This window comes from Mesocricetus auratus, unplaced genomic scaffold (assembly GCF_017639785.1).
Source record: "Mesocricetus auratus isolate SY011 unplaced genomic scaffold, BCM_Maur_2.0 Super-Scaffold_100004, whole genome shotgun sequence".
Taxonomy (NCBI): Eukaryota; Metazoa; Chordata; class Mammalia; order Rodentia; family Cricetidae; genus Mesocricetus; species Mesocricetus auratus.
The window spans coordinates 61,596,064-61,617,284 of NW_024429189.1; the positions used below are offsets into that span (position 1 = coordinate 61,596,064).

At 49.2% G+C, this 21,221-nt stretch overlaps 1 protein-coding gene across 5 annotated transcripts; it reads right to left on the reverse strand.

The window, feature by feature from the left end:
* Window positions 1-3,771: 3,771 nt before the first annotated feature.
* Accs (1-aminocyclopropane-1-carboxylate synthase homolog (inactive)) lies at window positions 3,772-19,170 on the reverse strand. Of its 5 annotated transcripts, none has more exons than XM_013122498.3 (16): window positions 19,040-19,170; window positions 18,195-18,380; window positions 17,182-17,472; window positions 14,992-15,051; window positions 13,335-13,405; window positions 12,263-12,332; window positions 11,882-11,948; window positions 10,361-10,458; window positions 9,786-9,863; window positions 8,418-8,518; window positions 7,578-7,667; window positions 6,543-6,588; window positions 6,313-6,454; window positions 4,544-4,686; window positions 4,285-4,438; window positions 3,772-4,195 (listed from the first exon to the last, which is right to left on the reverse strand). In XM_013122498.3, the coding sequence occupies exons 3-16, from the start codon at window positions 17,470-17,472 to the stop codon at window positions 4,032-4,034; spliced, it is 1,575 nt and encodes a 524-aa protein (XP_012977952.1). In that variant the 5' UTR covers window positions 18,195-18,380; window positions 19,040-19,170; the 3' UTR covers window positions 3,772-4,031. The 5 variants fall into 5 exon arrangements, with proteins under 5 accessions (XP_012977952.1, XP_012977960.1, XP_012977956.1 ...); XM_013122506.3 differs by having other exon boundaries at window positions 18,195-18,294; window positions 19,040-19,141; XM_013122502.3 differs by having other exon boundaries at window positions 19,036-19,124.
* Window positions 19,171-21,221: the final 2,051 nt, after the last annotated feature.

Genomic DNA, 21,221 nt, shown 5'->3' on the forward strand with positions numbered 1-21,221 from the left:
TCCTGGCAATAAAGGCAGCACATGCATTCTCTTAGTACAAACAGCTGGATGTCTGGTCTCTCTTTTCCTGATACCTTGGAGTTGCTTGTGACGCTGGCGCCACAGTGCTGTGGGTGGGGGAGAGATGCCCTCTACCCCTCAACCCTCGCCACCTGTGGCAGGTGGAAAAGTTGGCCCTGAGGTCATAAGAGCTGGAGAATTGTCTCTGCCCCTCATGAACTGCAGCACTCGGGAAAGTGGCCTCTGAATCTTGCCTGGCCTTTATGGTGTAGGTGTGGGAGGGTATGAAAGCAGAACTGGCCCCACGCCTTCCTCATTGCTGCGGGAGTGAACTATCCAGGGCAATGTTGGAGAGCTCACCCTAGTGGTGAAGACAAAGGAGAGCTGGTGGGCTGACCAACCCTGCAACTACCCAAGCCCAGAACCAGGGTTATGAGTTGGCCCACTCCACCATCCACCCCATCTGTGATCTGCTGGAGCATGTGAAGGGGCCGGTCCTGCAGACCCAAAGCTTCAGGACCTCCACAACACAGGGCAGCAACAGGATATGCAAGAGGAGTCGCAGTGAGGGTCCAGCATCAATAGTGTAGCAGAAACCAGGGGCCTTGAACCAGACCAATGACTTTTCAAGAAACACTTGCAAGTAAGGGCATACGGATAAATGGGCTCACTGCATGACTCACTGTGCCACACTACAGCTTCCATTATTTGTAGCACAAATAATAAAAACCCAGGGACAGATATGGGGGTTAAAGCTGAAGATCAGAAAAGCAAAGCAGCCAAGCCACTAGAGGTACTTACCTCTACCAGGCTCAGACCAAAGGGTGGGGGCAGGGGTGATCCTGTCCTCAGAGAGACTGCAGACTGCAATGTTCTCCACCAAACCTCAGACTGTCCTGAGACTGCATTGCCAGCCTTATACTCCTCTCTAGTGCTGGTACCAAAGGCAGGTCATCCCAAGTGCTGGGGTCAAAGGTGTGAGCTGTTTCTCTTCTAGATTGATCCACTCTCAAGCAGCCTGGGTGGCCTGAATTTACAGGGATCCATCTGCCTCCATCTCCCACAGGCTGGGATTAAAGATGTGGCTACCACTGCCTGTCCTCTATGGCTAACTAGTGGCTTAGGTATATGTCTAACTAGTGACTTAGTGTGTGTGTGTGTGTGTGTGTGTGTGTGTGTGTGTGTGTGTGTGTGTGTGGCTAATTAGTGGCTTAGCTGTGCACTCAGATCTTCAAGCAAGCTTTATTTGTTAGATTACAAATAAAATATCACTACAATGACCAGGCCGATTCCCCCGGCCCCCCCTCTCTCTTAAATTTTATTTTAGCCAGACGGTGGTGGCACATGCCTTTAACCCCAGCACTTGGGATGCAGAGGCAGGGATGCAGAGGCAGGGATGCAGAGGCAGGCCGATCTCTGTAAGTTTGAAACTAGCTTGGTCTACAAAGCAAGTTCCAGGTTAGTCTCCAAAGCTACACAGAGAGATCCTGTCTCAAAACAAACAAACAAACAAAAAAGATACTTTATTTTATTTTGGGCGGAGGTTTCAAGGGCAGAGGGCAGATTCAAAGGAATGGAGAAACGAATGGGATCAAGATGCAGGATGTGAAAGATAGTTAAAAAATAGACCTGGCGGCGCTGGAGAGATGGCTCAGTGGTTAAAAGCATTGGCTGCTCTTCCAGAGGTCCTGAGTTCAATTCCCAGCACCTACCTGTGGCTCAGAACCAGCTGTAATGAGATCTGGTGCCCTTTTCTGGTGTGCAGGCATATATGTATACATAGTAAATAAAACTTTAAAAAAAAGTTGAGGACCTAAAACCAAATATGAAAGAAAAAAAAGACTTGGCTTAGAATTCCAACTCTTAAAAACATGTCACATTACAGAAGTATTCAATAAAAAGAAAATTAAAAAAAAGAATGTCTTTTAAAGGCATGGAAAATCTGGGGTGGGGTGAGAGATCATCTTGAAGGAGTCACAGAAGCAACAGGAACAAACATCAGGAGATAACCACTGACCCCAGATTTCCATAGCCAGTAAAGCTGTATTTTAAAGAGGAAGCAAAATAAATATCCTCAGACAAGCAAAGATTGAAAGTTTGTCATGAGCAGACTCCTCCCACCCCACCCCCAGGCGCTGTACTCCAGACAGAAGACCCGAGACTCCAGATGGAAGCCTCAGATGCACAGGCCGAGCACTGTGACCAATTGAAGCAAACACCATCTGTGTAAAACAAGACTTCTCGGGGTCAAAAATGAAAGGCAAAAGTGAAAACAGACCACAGAAGCAGTCAGGGATTACCAGGGATAAGTCTTCGGGGGCACTCAGATTGCTAAAGGGAAAGTCAAGGCACAAGCTTCTATTAACAAGTTGTTTGTAGGTGTTACAATTTCTAAGATCACGGTCAGAAGGGAAGTAGGGCGTATAAATTGCAAATGAGTGGAAGATGAAGGAAGGTGTGGTGGTTTGAAAGAAGATGGCCCCCAAAGGCAGTGGCACTATGAGGAGGTGTGGTCTTCTTGGAGGAAGTGAGTCACTGTGGGGGTGGGTTTTCAGGTCTCTTTTGCTCAAGCTCCCCTCAGTGTGACAGTCAGTCTACTTCCTGTTGCCTGCAAGATGCCACACTTTCATCTCTAGCACCATGTCTGCACGGTCCCCGCCAAGATGATAATGGACTGAACCTCTGAAACTGTAAGCCAGCCACCCCAATTAAATTTTTTACTTTATAAGAGTTGCCATGGTCATGGTCTCTTCACAGCAATAAAAATCCTACTGAGACATGGAGAAATCCAGAAAAATCTAAGAAAAGGGAGAAAAATAAACCCCTGAAAGGAAAAAAAAACCACAAAATAGAAAATGGGCAATCCTCAGACCGACCATGAAAATAGCAGAAAGCAATGCACAAAAGAATAGTACACATGAGATTCCTTTCTATGATTTTATTTGTGTATGTGTGTGTATGTGTGTTTTCAGAATATCATTCCGTCTCTCTAAGATTGGGTTCCCTCATCTGTGAAGATATGTTGGGCACAATGATGGCTACCTGCAAGGCAGGACGGTGGTCTGAGGATAGCCTAGGATATGCTGACTTCACTGACATACTGTACTGTCCAAGTTGATCTCAAACTCATAGGTGCAAGTAATCCTCCTGCCTCAGCTGCTCTCACAGCTGTGACTATGGGTACTGTGAGGCTGCCTCAGCTGCTCTCACAGCTGTGACTATGGGTACTGTGATCCTCCTGCCTCAGCTGCTCTCACAGCTGTGACTTTGGGTACTATAAGTGCAGGTCAGCACAGGAATCAAGCATTCATTTAGGATCTTCACTTGAGCACCCCTCAAGCTGGAACAGCCAGCCCCTTCATAGTCTTTCTTAGCACTGAGAGACCAATCTCTACATGGTCCACAGACAGCCTTGGTTCAGAAATCCAGCCTCTAATCCTTTCCCTTTCCCTAGCCATTGCTAGGCCACAGCTTTGGGAACAACAGTGAAGGCACTGTCTTCCTAGGCAGGAGGAGGTGAGATCAGGACTTGAGGGGGCGTTTCAGCTCCATTGAGGAGCCCCTCCTAACTCCCACCATGGAGTTCTGCTAACTGCATCCCAAGCTGAGGCCTGTCCTGGGCTCCTGAGGCCTGAACAAACAGAATTCATTCCCTGCAACTTAAAATGGTGTGTGTGTGTGTGTGTGTGTGTGTGTGTGTGTGTGTGTGTGTGTGTGTGTGCTGTTCCTCTGGCCTGTTTCCCTGGTAACAAGAGAGACAGGAAGACACCATCACAGTGAATGAACAGTTGCTTGTTTACTCTTGTGTCCTAGGGAGGGGTTGTGATTAGGAGCAGTCACGACTCCACATCCTGTACACTGTTCACAACACAGGCATCTGGCTGGTCCCAATCCCACCAAACAGAGGACAGCAACAGCCCAAAATAACATCAGTTTAAACACCCTCCCACTGCCAGCAGGGAGGGCAGGAAGCAGTTCTTCAAAGCCAAATCCAAGTGACAAAATCCTACCGACAAATGGCACATCCACACTCAGTCTTCCGTGGCCCTATATGTCTGGGTCATAGGGACCTCGGCTGCTTGCAAGGCAGTGGCCTGCTCACACGGGCCGGCACTTGGATCCTGAGTGTGACGAGGAGAGGCATCTTCTACCACTTGAGAATGCCCTTCGAGCACCTGCCGCACCCTTTGCATCCCTGAGAAGAAGTGAGGAATGGTCAGCGCTGGAGCTACCCGGGTCAGAAGCAGGGGTGCCCTGACAAAGCTGCAGGAGGAAGCTGCTCACCCAGGCAGAGCCGGTTCTCCTTGTCTGAGAAGACGATCCGGAACCAGCCAGGTTCTTTGCACTCGAAGGCCTTACCGAAGGACAACAGCACCTTGTTGTCCAAAAATCGGCGCCAGAGCAACACCTCCTCCTCAAATGTGCCTTGGCGAAGGTACTGGGAAGACAGAAGTAGCTCCGAATGCAGGAGAACCCTCCAGTGCCTTCGCCTGCCAGATGGGGACTTGACACTCCCCGGCACCCACACCTCCACCCTGCTTACCTTTCTCAGGTCAACCCAGATGAAGAAGCCTGCCCCACGACTCACGAAGGGGATCCCCAAGGCTCTGAGCTCCTCTGAGACATAGGTATGAGCAGCCTTGAGCCGGGCGTGGTTTTCTGGCAGGTACACCTGGCTGATCCAGTCTAAATGGAAGAGAAGTGGGAATATAAAACTCCCATGGACCGTTGCATTAATCTAAATGCTAAAAGACAAAAGGGCATGGCAGTCGTGGCCACCCACGGGAGTCCTTCTTCTAACTGGCGTAGAGTCACAGGTTCAGAGGAGCTGGGCATTCAGGGCTCAGTACAAAGTTTCTTTGATCCAGGTACACAGCTCTGAGAATGCCAGGTCCTAGATCACAGTCAGAGCCCAGGGTACAAAGTCCCTCAGGACAGAAATCAAGCCACAGGTGTCTGCAGTTATAAAGTGATACTTAGAACCACATAGACCAAGGTCCTGATCCCAGAGGGGCATCTGGTGAGCTGGGAAAAGGCAGACTTCAGCAACTCATCTCTCTGGTCCTCATAGATTTATTGGCCTCTTGTGAGGGGTGCACACACTTATGAAAGCACCACCCCAATCATGACTCGGAGTGACCCCAAAGACTATCCTCATGCTATTTAGATTTATACCACCCCCTTCCCCATTATGCATCATGACAATTTTGCTCATTCCCAAATTCACCAAAACTAGCCGCATAGGGCATGTAATCTCTTGACCCTCGCCTCTCTTAACAGCACAGTGTCTTTGGGAGAAACCCACACTGCCATGGATCTTACTGCATCAGAGTTCCATGGTGTGGATGGAGCACACCTGTGTGTCTGTGGAGGGGTACTGTTTGTTGTGGGTGACTATGAAAACACCAGCCATCAGCATTCATACAGAGGTTTTTGTGTGGCCATGAGGGTTCCACATTTGGGCCTGTTTAATAGGTGTGTTTAGAGGGAGCTGCCGAATTGCTTTTCACTGTGGCTGAACCATCTTCTGTCCCCCTGAGTGATGTAAGAGCAAGTGTCCTGGCTGTCCCACCTCCCTTATGAACATTCAGTTTTGCCACTGTTTGTAAAACTTTCTAAGCTATTAGATTGGGTGTTTAGGATCTGGTCCTCCTTTTCCTCACCTGTAAAACAAACGGGAACTGTACAGAAATTCTTCCTAGGACCATAGGGAGGGAAATGAGATGGGCCAAAAGAGCATCTGAAAGGCTCAACCAACAGCCAGTTACAGGAGAGTTTTGCCATCTGAACTACTGCTGGAGCCAGGAACAGATCAGATTCCTAGAGGCAGAGAGCTCTCATCATATCAACATGTCCTCATAAGTTCTGATCTCTGTGTTCACAGTTAATAAAAGTTCATTTTTAAGGTGGAATCTTGCTATGTTGCCCAGGCTAGCCTGGAACACCAGACCTGGAAGGATCCTCCTGCTTCAACCTCCCAAGTAGCTAGAAGTACAGATGCATAGCACTGCATCTGGCCAGTGAGCTCACATTAGCGAAGAGCCTACTTGTCACGTATTGTTCTAACCAAACGACAGGTCATACTCAGCCTACAAGACTAGCACCATTAATCAGCCCTACTCTACAGATGAGGAGGTGAAGAAATGTGCTACACATGTGACAAACAAGTGACTGAGTACAGTCTGGGCCCAGAGATGACATTGTCAGATGTCACCTGAGTTCCTCCATAGGAGAGGCACCTGTGAGCCCCAACAAATCCCATGTACATTACAACCCCGCTCCCCTTTCAAGTCCCTAGACTCAGACAGTCACCATGGTCCCGGAGCAGCTGTGCCATCTGGTATTGGACCAGGCCACTGAGGCCATGATAGCGACAGAGGGAGGCCACGGCAGTAGCCACATGCTGGTTTTCTGTGTACAGTATGCCAAAGCGGAGCCCAGACATCCCGAAGTCCTATAAGAAGACACACGATAGGCCATGGCCAACCCTCATAGAAGGAATTGATTCCTCTCCCTCCCACCCAGGCTAGCCAGGAACTCACCTTGCTGGTGGCCCACATCACATGTGTCCTCTGGGGGTCAGGTAGCCTACAGAGAGGAGCACGTGGAGACACAAGCAACACAGAGCCAGGAGATCACAGAAATGCAAATGATTCATAGATGGATAGATGAAACTGGGTCTCGTGTCTGAACCACTGATTCCTGTTGGCAAACAGCCTGCTGCCTACTGCAGTAACTATCATTGTATCAGAACACAGCCAGGCTCACTGGTTCACATGTCTGTGGTTGAGCTGAGTGAGAATCCACGAGGCCTGACCTCCGAGCTGGAAAATATCTCTAGCATTACTTCCTCAAAAGGCTTTTCTAACCAACCCCAGGAAATCAGGCCCAAACAGTCCCTCTCACAGCTCCTCAGCCACCTCCATTTCAGAGCTGCTTGTCACTATCATGGAAATTAATAGCTGTGCATTTAGCTGCTGAGACCTTTTCCTAGGTAGAAATAAGATGGATGGATGGCAGGCTGGAGAGATGGCTCAGTGGTTAAGAGCACTGGCAGCTCTTCCAGGGGTCTCGAGTTCAATTCCCAGCAACCACATGGTGGCTCACAACCATCTGTAATGAGATCTGGTGCCCTCTTCTGGTATGCAGTCATATGTATACATAATAAATAAGTCTTTAAAAAAAAGATGGATGGGTGAATAAATAGATGAATAGGTGAGGTGAATGGAGGGATGGAGTGGGCCAGGGGATAGATGAATGGATGGTAGATGGTTAGACAGATAGAAGGACTGATGGATGGATGAAACTGGAACGACTCTGAGGATGAAGGAAACAGTAAGAGTTTGGTTCCCATAGACTCAACACTTCTTCAAATAATGCCAAGGCCCCTCCTTGGAGTTCTTGGGGATGCCATAGAATAATCTGAAGACCCCTTATCTACCAAATCCTTCCTGGCCTGCGGACCAGTGAGATCAAATAGATATTAACTGAACTTCCCTGAGGCTGACCCAGAAAGAAGCTGGGAAGCTGTGGGACAGTCCAGGAGCTGGTAGAATCAGCTACACTGGGAGCCTCACCTTTCCAGGCTCAGGACACTGCGGTACCCAAGAGACTCTTCAAACACGGACAGCATGTAAACTTCATCCATGATCACGTGCAGCTGATGTCTGCAGTGGGCGGGTGGTAGGAAAGAGGGAGCCAAAGCATGTCACCCAGGGTTGGATAGCAGGATGTCAGAAACCCAGAGGACCACAGGCTAGCCCAGGGCTACCAGACTTGTCCCGGGAATACCCTGCTTTGGTCTAAAGCTGTGCACATAAAAACAGAGGACTCTAGAGCATCCGAAGCACTGAGGTGGTGGGGGGGAGGAGGCACCCTTGGGGTCCTCCGTGGTGGGCTGAAGACAAATGGACTCAGATTCATGTCTGTTCCTACTCCTGTCTGGACCACTCTGAGGCTCTGTCAAGCAGGGATGATAATAGTGTCCATTTCCATGGGGCTGGCATGATGAGTACCATAGACTCAGCACACAAAGTGCTCAGCTGGGAGGATGGCCCAGGCAGTAAAGTGCTGCCTTGTAAACAGGACCCAACTTTGATGCCCAGAACCTTCAATTGGATCCCGTGGTGCAGGGGGGTGGGGGGGTGGTAACTGGGCAGACAGCTTACCATGCTTGACCAGTGAAACCCTTTCTCAGAAACTACTACAAGGCAGCTCTGTCCTCCACTTTCACACATGCACATGAACACAGATAAACATGCAATCAGATAATAAAGTGTCCAGCACGGTCCTGGGCCTAGGGTGTTATAGCTGGTGTCTTACGAAGACAAGGAGACAGTAAAGCAGTGGGCTTAGAAGGCATAAGGACCCGTCCAAGACTCACTTGTCTGCCCACTTTGTGGGTAAGCATAGCTCACCTCATGGCAAATCCCAGGAACTCCTGTAGCTCTTCAGGGGAGTAGATGTCACCCAGAGGGTTCTGGGGGTTGATGAGGATTAGGCCTTTGACCTTGACACCCTGAAACCATCCATGGGGGTGTTACAGTGTCCCCGTGACCCCGGAGCCTTACAAACCCACTGGGTGAGGCTGATAGCTGGCTGGCTATCAGGGAAGTATGACAGGGACTCGCATGACCCAACAAGGAGCAAATGAGTAGGATGGGAGCTGTCTGCTGTGCTGTGCCAACTATGGAAAGGAAGCAGGCAGGAAATGGGAAAATGTGCTCAGCTGCTGGCAGAGAGGCTGCTTGTGTTGGAAGAACTGGGGGTTCGGGACTTTCACAGTTCCTCAGTGAGCACTTGACAGCTTGAATGGCAAAGGCAAATGCCTCAGATGCTGGAAATGGGTGGAAGGCAAGCACAAGAACTTGGGCCTCTGCCTTTATTAGTGAGTCCCTCAAAAGGAGCAGGATCACCCCTCAAATTGCCAGAGAGACTTACTAAGCTATAGAGTCCTATGATCCACATTTGACCCTGAAGCAGAAACAAAGGGATTGGGATGGAGGGAAGCAATGTTCTTTTTAATTAGCATACGTGGTGGTTGAATTAGTATGGCCCCCATAGGCTCATATGTTTGAATGCTTGGTCTTTAATGGAACTGTTTGGGAAGGATGAGGGAGGTGTGGCCTTGTTGGAGGAGGTGTATCACTTGGGGTAGGTTTTGAAGTTTCAAAAACCCAGTGTCTCTCTGCCTACTACCTACAGATCAGGATTTAAAGCTCTCAGCTGCTGCTACAGTGCCCTGCCTGTCTGCTTCCCACCATGATGATCAGGGACTAACTCCCTAAAACTGTAAGCAAACCCCCAGTTAAATGCTTTCATTTATGAGTTACTGTGGTCATGGTGTCTCTTCACAGCATTAGAACAGTAACTAAGACACATACACTCATTGGCAGCAATAATGGGCTTCGCTCTTGACATTTTCATGCATATATATATACACACACATATATATATATACATGTATGCATATAATATACATATATATATATACACACACACAGGTGTGTGTGTGTTTGTACTTTGATCATATCCAGCCATCTTTATTGCCCTTTCTTGAGAAGCTCCCTGGTTCCCTGCACACTTTGGTTTCAGGGTCATTTTCTAATGGGAAGACCCTCCATAGACACAGGATTCTGCCTGACTGCCCCCCTCCACAAAGATGGTTCTATAACCTCTCCCATATGCCCTTATCAACTTACAAACCCAACTCCCAAGAGATGAATGGTCCAGCCCCTGCTGGGACCCACCCACTCCCAGCCCTGGATCTGACTGACTCTCCAAACCTCAGAATTAACTCCTCGCAGGGCCATCTCCAGTTTCTCCACTGTGAGCTGGAAGGGACGTGTGTTCAGTCCAGTTACCTGGGGAACGACCCACCAAAGGCAGGAACCAAATTCAGTTCCCTACCCCTACCCAAAACTTGAACTCTTGGGTCTCTCCTCCCCAAGCATCTCCAGTCTCCTGGGCACAGAATCTGGAAAATGGGAGAGGCCACTTTCCCTTCCTGCCTTCAGCACCACCCTTTACATCAGGGACATCCCTTATCACTCAGATTTCTGGCAGAGGCAGCATGGCTTCTCTGATTGGCTCTCAGGACTTCCAAGGCCTGAGCTTCTCCCTTCCCACCCTCTCATTTCTGGGGCAAGTTCTTGGCTTCTCTATGGATCCAGGAATCTTGGAGCCTGGAGCTTCCAGAGTAGCCAGGCAGAGCCATCCATGTGACCACAGAAGGTTCCACTTCCAGCAGCCCCAAAGCCCTTAGCGCAGGCTTCCTTCAGGTCCACCCACAAATTCAGACCCAGTAAGCCGTTGCCTACAAGAATACCCAACGCAAGAACTGGAAAGCAGGCACTCTTACCTTGCTGTCCAGGTAGACATAGGCCAGTCGGACGTTGCCATAGAGATACACGTGCTGGGTAATGGCTCCATAGTAAGGGGTGGGGATCAAGAGAGCCTCTAGAGGAAGGAGTAGGCAGCCCACTGGCCTCTGGCTTAGATACCTCAGACACCCATCATGAGCCCCACTGTCCTTCCAAGCCTCCCTCCATCATCCCTGGGAAATATCTGCAGCATACTGCTGCTCCTCTCAACTCCCAAAACCTTGAAGCTTGGATCCCCTAAAGTCATAGTCCAGCACCCAGGAGATGAGAAGTTCAAGGTCATCCTCAGTTACACTGTGAGTTCAATCAAGGCCACCCTGGGCTACATGAGCCCTGTCTTTAAAATAGAGGGGCCGGGGGTGGAGCGATAGCTCAGTGGCTGAAAGCTGAAAGTCACTGTCTATCCACTGTGGAGCCTCTGCTAATACTTACTTATCTCTTAGGCGGTGCTAAACAGGCTCACCACCACGTTCTGAAGTAAGCACTATTGTCAGCCAAACTTTATAGACCAGGGTACTGGCACTTATAGAGTCCCTGTATTTAATTGTTCTAGAATGGATAAGAAGTTGTCTATCATATTCTCACAGCAAATCGTCCTTTAGGGTTCAAGTCCTGGTGACTGTTTCTGTTCGTGTGACTTTGAAAAGCTACTTAACCTTTGGGCCTCAGTCTTTTCACCTCTAAAATGGGTCTAGTCAAAGAATCCACATCACAGAGGTGTTGTGTAAAGACACATGGCCTAGCCTGGAATGCAGTATGCAGTGACTGCATGTGACCAGTGTTAACCTATTTGTTAGGCTCTCATTAGCAGGCCTCTTGTTCCTTACAACAACTGACCCCTAGCCACAACCAGCTCTTAACACACTGTCTCTTAGAGCAGGCCGCCTGTCTATTCAGTAGTTATTCAATTCCCTTCCTTGCTAAGAGAAGAGTATGGTTTTTGTTTAGTTTGGTTTGCTTGGTTGTTTTGTTTGTTTGTTGTTTGCTTGTTTGTTTGAAAGAGAACCAGCAACATGTCCAAGTCAGGCCTTCCCCAGCCATGGTGTGAGACAGCTTGGTTTACGCTGACACTGGCTCCCTTAGGCACCTTTGCCAGGGACTCCTTTAGGTTCACAAGTAATTTCTATTGGGTGAAAGGGTCTCACTGGGACCCTCGATGCCCTGCCTGACAGGAGAGGCACTGGCTTGTCGGCATTGTCTTTCTCTTCTTGCTGTAAGATGTAGTGTCAGCGGAACTCAGACGCTACACGGACGATCGCTGATAGTAAGGGAAGCTGAGGAACTCAGAGAGAGAAAGCAGGGCCCTGACCCCACATGAGTCTCCCTGAGAACTGCAGTCCCAGATGTCTGTCCACGCCACTCACTTAAGGTTCCTGCAATCTCCTATATTCTCCTATAGCTGGAGGCACCCTGACGCAGCTCTGACTCCAGGAGACTGGGATCACTGTGCAGCCTTGGTACAAAGCTGGGGGAGGGGGAGGGGCACGGAGTTCGCTTACCTCCTGCCTCACACAGCACTGTGGCCAGAGCGGAAAAGAGAGAGGCACAGCCATTCAGAACAACCACCTGGGGGTGACAAGAGACAAGATGACCCTGTCAGGGACAGAGGAGAGCAAGCACCAGGGGAAGGGCCAAGCCTCTCCCCACTGCCCTAGGGATCCATCCTGACGAGGGTCTCTCTTGGTTCCTAGTCAAGATTATTTCTGGGGACCCTACTCTTGATCAAGTGAACAAGAGACAGAACGGTTACTCTAGGGGTCTCTCTCAAAGGTGAGGAGGCCAAGAAGGCCACAGCACATTGGTCTTAGGATGCAAACCTAAGTGAAAGGCAGATCCCAAGTGCCCCCCAGCCCTCCACCCCTAAGGAAGGGGTAACTCACGTTCTCTGGCTTGAGGGGTACTGGGCTCTTACAATAGAAAGACAGGAACCTGGCTACTTCTTCCCGGAGACTAGAAGGACAGACCAACAACGGGCAACACTTGTCAAGAGGGTTCTCAGACCAGTCTAGTCCAGAGCCCCTCTGGGAACCCACAGGGGGCTAGCTGCCACTGCTCCACCCTCCCGTCCCAGGTGAATGTGGCAGGCATGTGTCTCTACTCCAGCACACCCTCCCCCATCAGACCACAAAGCATTCACTCTGTGTAGTTCTAGGACACCCAGCCCCACCCCCCTCAATCAGGAGACAGATGAAAGCTAACACTATATTAGATCTAGCTGACGACAGCTGATAGTAAGCATTATCATAACAGGAACTGTTACCGTGGCTCTTCTTGAGCTTCAACATTACACAAATGTTACTTGGGGAATGTTCCACGGTGGCTGCTATTCTCATTTTACAAAGAAACTGAGGTTTGAGGGGATTAAATCACTTGCTGGTAAGAGGCAGAGTTCATGGGCAAGCCCAGCAGCCTGCCCCAGGGCTCACCATCCTGATGACTCTTTTCTAAGAATACGAGCTTTGGAGTGCATCTTGGGTCAGGTTCCTGAGGACGGTGCCTGACCCCTAGCAAATAATCAGTATACAGCAGTCTATCATCCCCTGACCCACCTTACCTTTGAGAGTGAGTCCCAGCCAGTCCCCTAGACATCATCTGTCGTCTCTAAAGCTACTAAAAAATCAAGGAGTCTCCTCACTCATCTCAGACTTAGGGTCATGGGAACCAAGCTGGGAAATCCGGGGATGTATCTGGATCTGGAAGGACAGCCCTTGGTCACCAAACTCTACAACTATGCTCAGCCTAGACCAGGTCCCTCACTGCCTCTACCTTTATCGTGGATGGAAAATTCTCTGTTAAGAAACTCCCTGTGCTTTGTAGGTTTAACAGTACATCCCTGGCCAGCAGCCCTTTCTCCCAATTACACCAACCAGAAATGTGTCCAGGCATTCCTGTACCTTCCCGGGGTCAACACAGCCTCATACTGAGACCCACCAGCCTGTGGCAACTACTTACAACAGATGTCCCCTCCAGTCAGGGTACTGCAGCAGAGATGGTTCCATGTGAAGCATGTCACTCTTTGTCAGCTGGGGACACAAAGGAAGCAGAGCGAGGCTGAGGGCCACCACTGTCACCCACATCTGCACAGCCTAAGGGCCTCTAGAACCTTCAGTTTCTTGGGCTTCTTGGGGAAAGTGACAGGAGTACAAGACAGTACTCCTGGGCCCATTTCACAGACAAGCAAACCACGGCTCACAAAGTGAAGGCAAGGCCACCAAGCTAGCAAGTGTCAGGGCTAAAACTATGTCTAGAATTTCTGACACTAGCTCTCCATACAACAAAATCAGAGGGGCAGGGGCAGAAGCACGGGAAGGGGGGGGCACGCTGCTCCATTTTCCCAGAGGCCAGAGGAGGCTCCAGAGCTGGGTGATGTAAACTTGGCCTTGGCTCCAATTTTAGAGAGAGAACTCAGGACACTGTCTCCTGCAGGTTCTACTCAACCTCACCCTTTGTATAAGGCAGAAACTTGAGACCACCCCTTGGATAGGGCAGGTCCTTGACTAGTGACACTAGAGCATCATGGCTATAAGGTCAAAGAGAGCCATTACCAGAAAAATTGGAATCATCTACTTGTCTACGCCTGGGTCCAGCCATTTCTCTCCCTCCTGTCGCCCCTTAGAGCAGGTTCAACATCAAAGCCACTGGTATTTGCGGCTACTTAGCACTTACTAGGCGGCTAGTCTGAACTGTAAAGACTTTGTAAAAATAAGTATTAATAGATACCAATAATTATATATTTATTACCAGCTGAAATGGCCATATTTTAGACATATTAGGTAAGTAAGATATTACTGAAACCAGTTATTTTTACTTTTGGAAAATTGAAACATGCTCTTGCCATACATGCTACAGCCCTGTTTCTCTTGGCATTCACAATGAAGCCCAAGATGGCCCCCGGACTCACAGCACTCCTCCTGCCTCAGCTTCTTGGGTACTGGGTTCAATTCCCAGCACCTACATGGCAGCTCACAACCATCTGTAACTACAGTGCCAGGGTATCAGACTCCCTTTTCTGGCCTCAGCAGGCACCAGGCATGTACATGGTGCACACACATAAATGCAAGCAAAACACCCATACACATAAAATACATTTTAAAAAATCTGATGAAATTTTAAGGAATTTTACAAGCTGGATTAGAAATAGCCATACAAGCCAGGCCTGGTGGTATAGGCCTGTAATCCCAGCTAAACCTTACACTAAGGTAGGATGATTGTAAATCCAAGGCCTGCCTGGCAGAATAAGTTCAAGATCAGCCTGAGCAACTTAGACCTTGACTTAGAATAAAAAGGTAAGACGGTAGAGGTTTAGCTTCTCCAGTGAAGAAAAAAGAATTAAAGACTAGAGATGGATATAGTTCTGTTGGCAGACAGGGTAGGGAAGGGGAGGGAAGGGAGGGGAGGAGAGAGAAAGGGGAGAGGAGGGAAAAGGGGAGAAGAGGAAAAGGAGATGGGAGGGTAGGAGAGAGGGGAGGGGAGGGGAGGTAGGGTTGTTCCCAAGGCAAGCCTGGAACCCAGGTCTTCCAGCTCTTATGTCAGGGCCCCTAAGGCATGCAGCAAGCTACTGAGGCAAAGGATTCAAGAAGCCCCTGGTGGTTTCAGCCCCACTACTCACCCGCCTGGACAGAAGGTCAAAGCAGAGTTTGTTCTCACTGGTGCCCAAGTTAATGATGCCCTGCAGACACAGTGGAGAGGCATAGCCTATGCATTTGTGTTTTGGCAGATGTCCCCAACAAGGAGCCTGGGGACCCACAGAGAGCAAAGTGGCACCAACCCACCCTCCCACCACCCTCTCTGAGCTCCAAAACCCCATCTCCCATTTCCAACACTGTCTAAATACCACCTCCCGAAAGAAGCCTTCCCACAAGCCCCACCAGGAAGCACTCCTTGAGTCTTGGAGTCCAAGGTCTCTTTCCACCACTCCCCTGCCCTTAGCAAACCACTCAATTTCTGCCCCATGGCATAGGGATCAGGACAGAGCTCTCTGATGATAGCTAGCTCCCTGAAGGCAAGTTCATGTCCCAGACACCACTGTGAGTCTCCAGAAACATTTATAGAATGAAAAAACCTGCATACTACAAATCACACTCTTCTAGGACCAAAATCATGGGTGGGGTATTCAGTGGAACTCCCCATGTCAGTGTAAATTATTCCCTAGGAGGCCCAGCTAACAGGACACAATGTCCAATTGTCACCTGTTAATCCTAATAGGAGGCACGCACTCTGAGCCCTGCCTTATGTGGGGAGTGAAGGAAGCAGGAAAGACAAAACAATTAAACTTGAATGAGCTGAGTTAGACAAGTAAAAGGCAATGCTGTTTCCTCCAGACACTCAGCCAGCCACTCATCATGCCCCACTGCTGAGACCCTAGTGTAAGCCACCATGGCTCCTGTCCAGAGCACTGCCATCGCTCCCTATCTCCTCTCTTCTCCACTCCCTCGCCTGCCATCGGGTCTTCACACGAAGTCCAAGATGTCTTTAAGAAAACTGAAATTGCATCACGCACACTGCTTCTCTCCTGAACAGTTCCTGCCACCCCTGTCTCCAGAAAGAACTGTCACTACGTCCCATGAGGCCCCACAATACCCATACCTTTCTGACCCCATCACCTACCAGTCTGGCTTTACCACAGCCCACTGGTTCCTTTGCTGACCCTTGACCTGATCCAGCATGGTGCCAGCCTGGGGCCTTTGTACTAGCTATTCTCTCGGCTGCAAGGCTCCTGGGAGCCTCTACCATGGCACCCTGGGTAGAGACTGAGCCTAACAACTGCTCCTGATGAAAAGAACATGCAAAAATGACAGGATGTCACCTCTAAGGCTGGGTCATAAAACTGTGTAGTCTCCATCTTAGGTTCTCATGATCTCTCATTCTGTCTTGAGTCATCTGTTCTGAAAGCAGCCAGTTGCCATATCTGAGGCAGTTCTGGGAAAAAGTCCATGTGGAGAGGAACAGGTGCCCACCAGGAGATGGAGCCTCTCGCCTGTCCAAGTCCCATCACCCAGGCAAGCTTTCAGATGAGATCACAACACCAGCTTCAGGGTACTGTGACAGAAACCCCTGGTCTGAAGATGCCCACCATGAGTCATGAGCTCCAGCAACTGGGAAATGTGAGGTAAGCTACTGAGATTTGGGGTGATTTGTTACAGCAATGGATAATTAATACAATCTCTCTCGCTTGTTTTTTTCAAGCCTCTAGTCTAATGTCACGTGATTAAAATAGCCTTCTATGACATCCTATGTCAAACAGTGACATTTCCTAGCAGACCATCATCCTCAGTCCACCTCACCCTGTCTTCATTTTCTCTGCAGTGCTAACAGTAAATGTTACATGCATTTTTGATCTGTCCATCTCAACTAAAATATAAATACATAGGGCAAGACTTGAGTTTTGCTCACTGGTATGACACCAGTACCTCTAGAATAGTCGGTGATACCTGGTGGGTGCTCAGCAGATCAAAACTATTAATAAAGGGTATTGTGCAGTTCTTTGCCAAATTATTATATATAATAGATTATGGTCATCATGGCAGATGATACTAATAACAATAACAGCTGTTTTTATCAAGTGTCCTATGTGACAAACACTAATTTCACAATCCTGAACTCATTTCTGCAGAGTAGACATTATCAGTCCATCTCAGAGATGATCTGTCTACAGAGCAGACATTACCAGCACATCTCAGAAATGCATTACCTACAGAGCCTACATTACCAGCCCTCTTGGAGCCAGAGGATCATAACTCCAACCTGACAATAGCAAGCTGGCTGCCTTGGGACCCTGTGCGGAGGGGTCTTCACTCACACTGGGGTTCTTTTCCTCATCATACTCATCCATGTGGTAGGTTCTGTAGCCCTCCTCAGCTGAGTCCCAGAACCATTTGATGACTCTTCCTCTAGAGGACAGGCAGGAGCTATCAGAGGAGAACATGGCCATGGGGTCACCCACTCCATAGAGTTTGGGCTGCTTCCAGTCTGGCTTTCTGAGGCATTCTCCATGCAGAGCATCACCATAGCCACTGTCCATGTCCTGAGAAGAGGTTGAGCCTGAAGGTGCAGTAGGTGCCGTGGGTTCCCTCTGAGGAAGAGGGAACATCTGCCAAAACACAATGCACAGGCCTGCTGAAGGGCTTCTTTCTGCTCATCCTGCTAGCACGTGTGTGTGTGTGTGTGTGTCTGTCTGTCTGTCTGTCTGTCTGTCTGTCTGTCTGTCTGTCTGTAGGCCCAAGAACAACCTCTGGTGTTGTTCTGGCAACTGCCCACCATATTTTTTGAGGTAGGGTCTCTCCCTAAGTCCTGGTATTTGCATATTGGGTTAGACTGGCTAGCCAGTAAGGCCCAGAAACCTGCATGTCTCCACCTCCCCGGAGCTCTGGAATTATGAGGGTGCACATCCGGCTATTTTTATGTGAGTTCTGGGAGTAAAATTCAGGTCCTCATGACTTCAAGGCAAGAAAAGCATTTTAATGAGTGGACACTTTACACCCAGGCTGGATGTCCAGTCTCACCCCGCCTCCCTCCCTCTGAGGTTGCACTGAACTCTTGATCTCAAGTGATGCTCCTTTCTCAGCCTCCCCCGAGTAGCTGGGACCACGGTGACCTCCACACAGATATCTCCCTCTTTTTGCAAGTGTGTGTGCTCATTCCCCTTGTCCCTATTGAGTTAAATACCTCAACAAATCTACTGAGGACCTATGGGTACCACACTATGCTTGCTGCACATAAATAACTTCAATCTACTGTAGCTTTAGCTTGCTCCATTTCTGCATCCACCTGGCTTAGGGGGGTCACCAACGGCCTTTCCCCACCCTTGCTCACCTCAGTTTCAAAGCACCAGGCTTGTTCCCAAGCAGATCACTGCCGTGCTGCTGCTGGGCCTCTTGTGTGACAGGTGATCTGGAGCTGGTGGTGGTGGGAGCTAACAGGAGGGCATAGCAGGGGTCACAAATGCACTCCCAACTCCACTCACAAAGGAAGCAAGGGCCCCAGAGGAGGGTCTCCGAGCTGCCAACAACACAAGAGATTCCTAAGCATCTCTCATTCGTGCCTCACTTGTGCTCCGGTGGACCAATACCCACCCCAAAGAGCAACAGTGAGGATCTGAGGGCGATAAAGAACTCATACCAAATCCTGGCTGGTGGCCAAATGTCTGAAACATGAGTCACTCTATCACAAATGCTCTCTGATTTCCCTGTCTTAAGGTACAAGCTATACTTGGTAGAAAGGATGGCGGATGGTAGATGGGGACCCAGAAACTGCTCTGCAGCTTTCAATTTTGCTTTGTTAATTCGGGGGGGGGCGGGGGGGCGCGGTTGGAGGGGGGACTCCTCAAGGTGGTGGGACTTCGGAGGAGCACACACTCTGCTCCACGACAGCCCAGGTCAGAGGAAGGACACTGCTGAGTGCCCGGGTTTTGGTGGGTGCAGCCAGAACCCAGCGGGAACACAAGGCAGAGCGCCACAGGAGCGTGGCTCAATCCCGCCTAACGATCTAGCTAGCCTAGTATACGAAACTAAGGCGGAGTGTGGTCTGCAGGGCCCGCCGGCGTTTTCCTGGCCCTCGGAGCTTGTGTGACTGCAATCAGGACTTCCAGACCCAAGAGCCGGTAGCAGTCAACAGCACAGGCCAGCCTTTGATGAACAAAGAGAAGGGATCGCACCTACTTTGGGCTTGGGGTTTCGCGCGCGATATCCTCTGGGCCCGACTTCCGGGACGCTGGGGCAGCGTGCCCCCTGGCGACCAGAAGAGGACGTAGAGGAAGGAGCCTGCGCCCCACCCCCCTCCAGAGTGCAGGCTTGGAAGTTCTGGACGTCAACACATAGGCGCCCTCTAGAAACAGGAGCCTGAATAGGAGAAGGCATTGGGACAGAGGGGTGGAGATTTTGACCAAGGCAAGAAAGACCATGCCCTCTCCATCTCTTCTCTCATTGGCCTGAGCTCAGATCTCTACCATTCTGGAAATCCTTGGTCAGAGCCAGGTGATCATGGACGTTTCTTCCCAGTTAAGGTAGACATCCTCTTAAAACACCGTTCCTCCTAAGTGTCACCTGTGTAAGTGATCACCCTGCTATCCATTTATTTGCACAGGCTTCCCTCAAGCCCCGAAAATTCTTAGTTGGAGGAAAAAAAGATTTACAAAAGAAAAATAGTAAGTTATCGACATGTACATTCACATGACCCTCATGGTGGGGACACAAGGGAATGAAAAGCCCTCAAAGGGGGAGGGGGCTCTTTGAATTCCAGTTTATACAAAATAGACTTTTAGAGGGAAAAAGTTCAATACCCAGTCAAAAATGACTAGTTTTCACTGTGGGCCTCCCAGAGGTCTGCTGAGTATAAATACCTAACCCTCTAGTACACACCATGTCTAGCACACACCGTGAGGCTTAGACAGATAAATAATGTATTTATATAAATATAATACGGCCATCTATAAGCTTCTTAAATTAGATCAGGAACACAGTCGAGCCTACGTAATCCAACAACAGCTACATTCACACAGGGGACACAGAGAACCAGTGAATACTCCTGTGACAAGACAGGACACCTCAGTAGCTTCAGTCTGTCACTGAATGTGTGTGGTTTGAATGACTATAACCTCCATAGTCTCATATATTTGAATGTCTGTTCCCTAAGTTGGTAGACTATGTTTAAGGATTAGGAAGTGTGACACAGAAGGTGACCTTCGAGGTTTCAAAAGCCCATGCTACCAGGCCAAGTCTCTTTCTCTGCCTGCTGCCTGAGGATCAGGATGTAAGACTGCTCCAGCACCGCACCCGCCCGGCCACCCGCCCTCCCTCCTTCCTACCTGCCTTCACACTCCCGCCATAAAGGTAGTAGACTAACACTCTGAAACTGTGAGCAGGGCCCCAATTAAATGCTTCCTTTTGTAAGTTGCCTTGGTTATGGTGTTTCAGCACAGCAATAGAACAGTAACTAAGACAGAAGTAATCATCATCCAATACTTAAGATTTCTCCAATCCCAGGATTCACAGGAATCAAGGAGTGGGAAGGGAAATGGTTCCACTCACTATCATCCCTAGTGAATAATTTCCACTAGAAAGATTGTTGCTCCCTGTTTCCAAAACCCTGAATTCTGTTGGCCTGGAGGTTTTAGTTTCAGAACACTCCTGCCTGGAGACACAACAAACGGGTGACTGGAATCTCAGACTTCCTCCTGGCCACTTTGAGCTTCTGATGTCCATAAGCCAACAGGCTAAGAAAGAAATAATAGGCTGGGTGACTGATCCAGATTACCATGGAGAATTGGATTGCTTCTCCGCAATAAGAAAGATTATATATGGAGTGCAGGAGATCCTTGTACTGGTTTGAAAGAAAATGGACCCCATAGGAAGTGAGTGGCACTATTAGGAGGTATGGCTTTGTTGGAGTATGTGTGACCTCATTGGAGGAAGCATGTTACCGTGTGGGGCAGGCTTTGAGATCTCCTACACTCAAACTGCACTCACTGAGGCACACAGTTGCTTCTGCTGCCTGTGAATCAAGATGTGGAACTCTCAGCTCCTTCTCCAGCACCATGCACACCACCATGAAGATAATGGACTAAACCTCTGAAACTGTAAGCCAGCCCAATTAAATGTTTTCTTTCATGATAGTTGCCATGATCATGGTGTCTCTTCATAGCAATGGAAACTCTAAAACAGTCCTTTAGGGTGTCTTGTGATGCTACCATGTCCTGATTATCAATGGGAAACTACAGTAGCCTAATCCAGGCAGGATGACAGAGGACACACACCCATCAGGAATGAAGGTGTGGTTCCCTCCTCCACGAAAAGAACTGAGACCTGCTGAGGTGCTCTGTGAGGGTGGAGGAAATACAGAAAG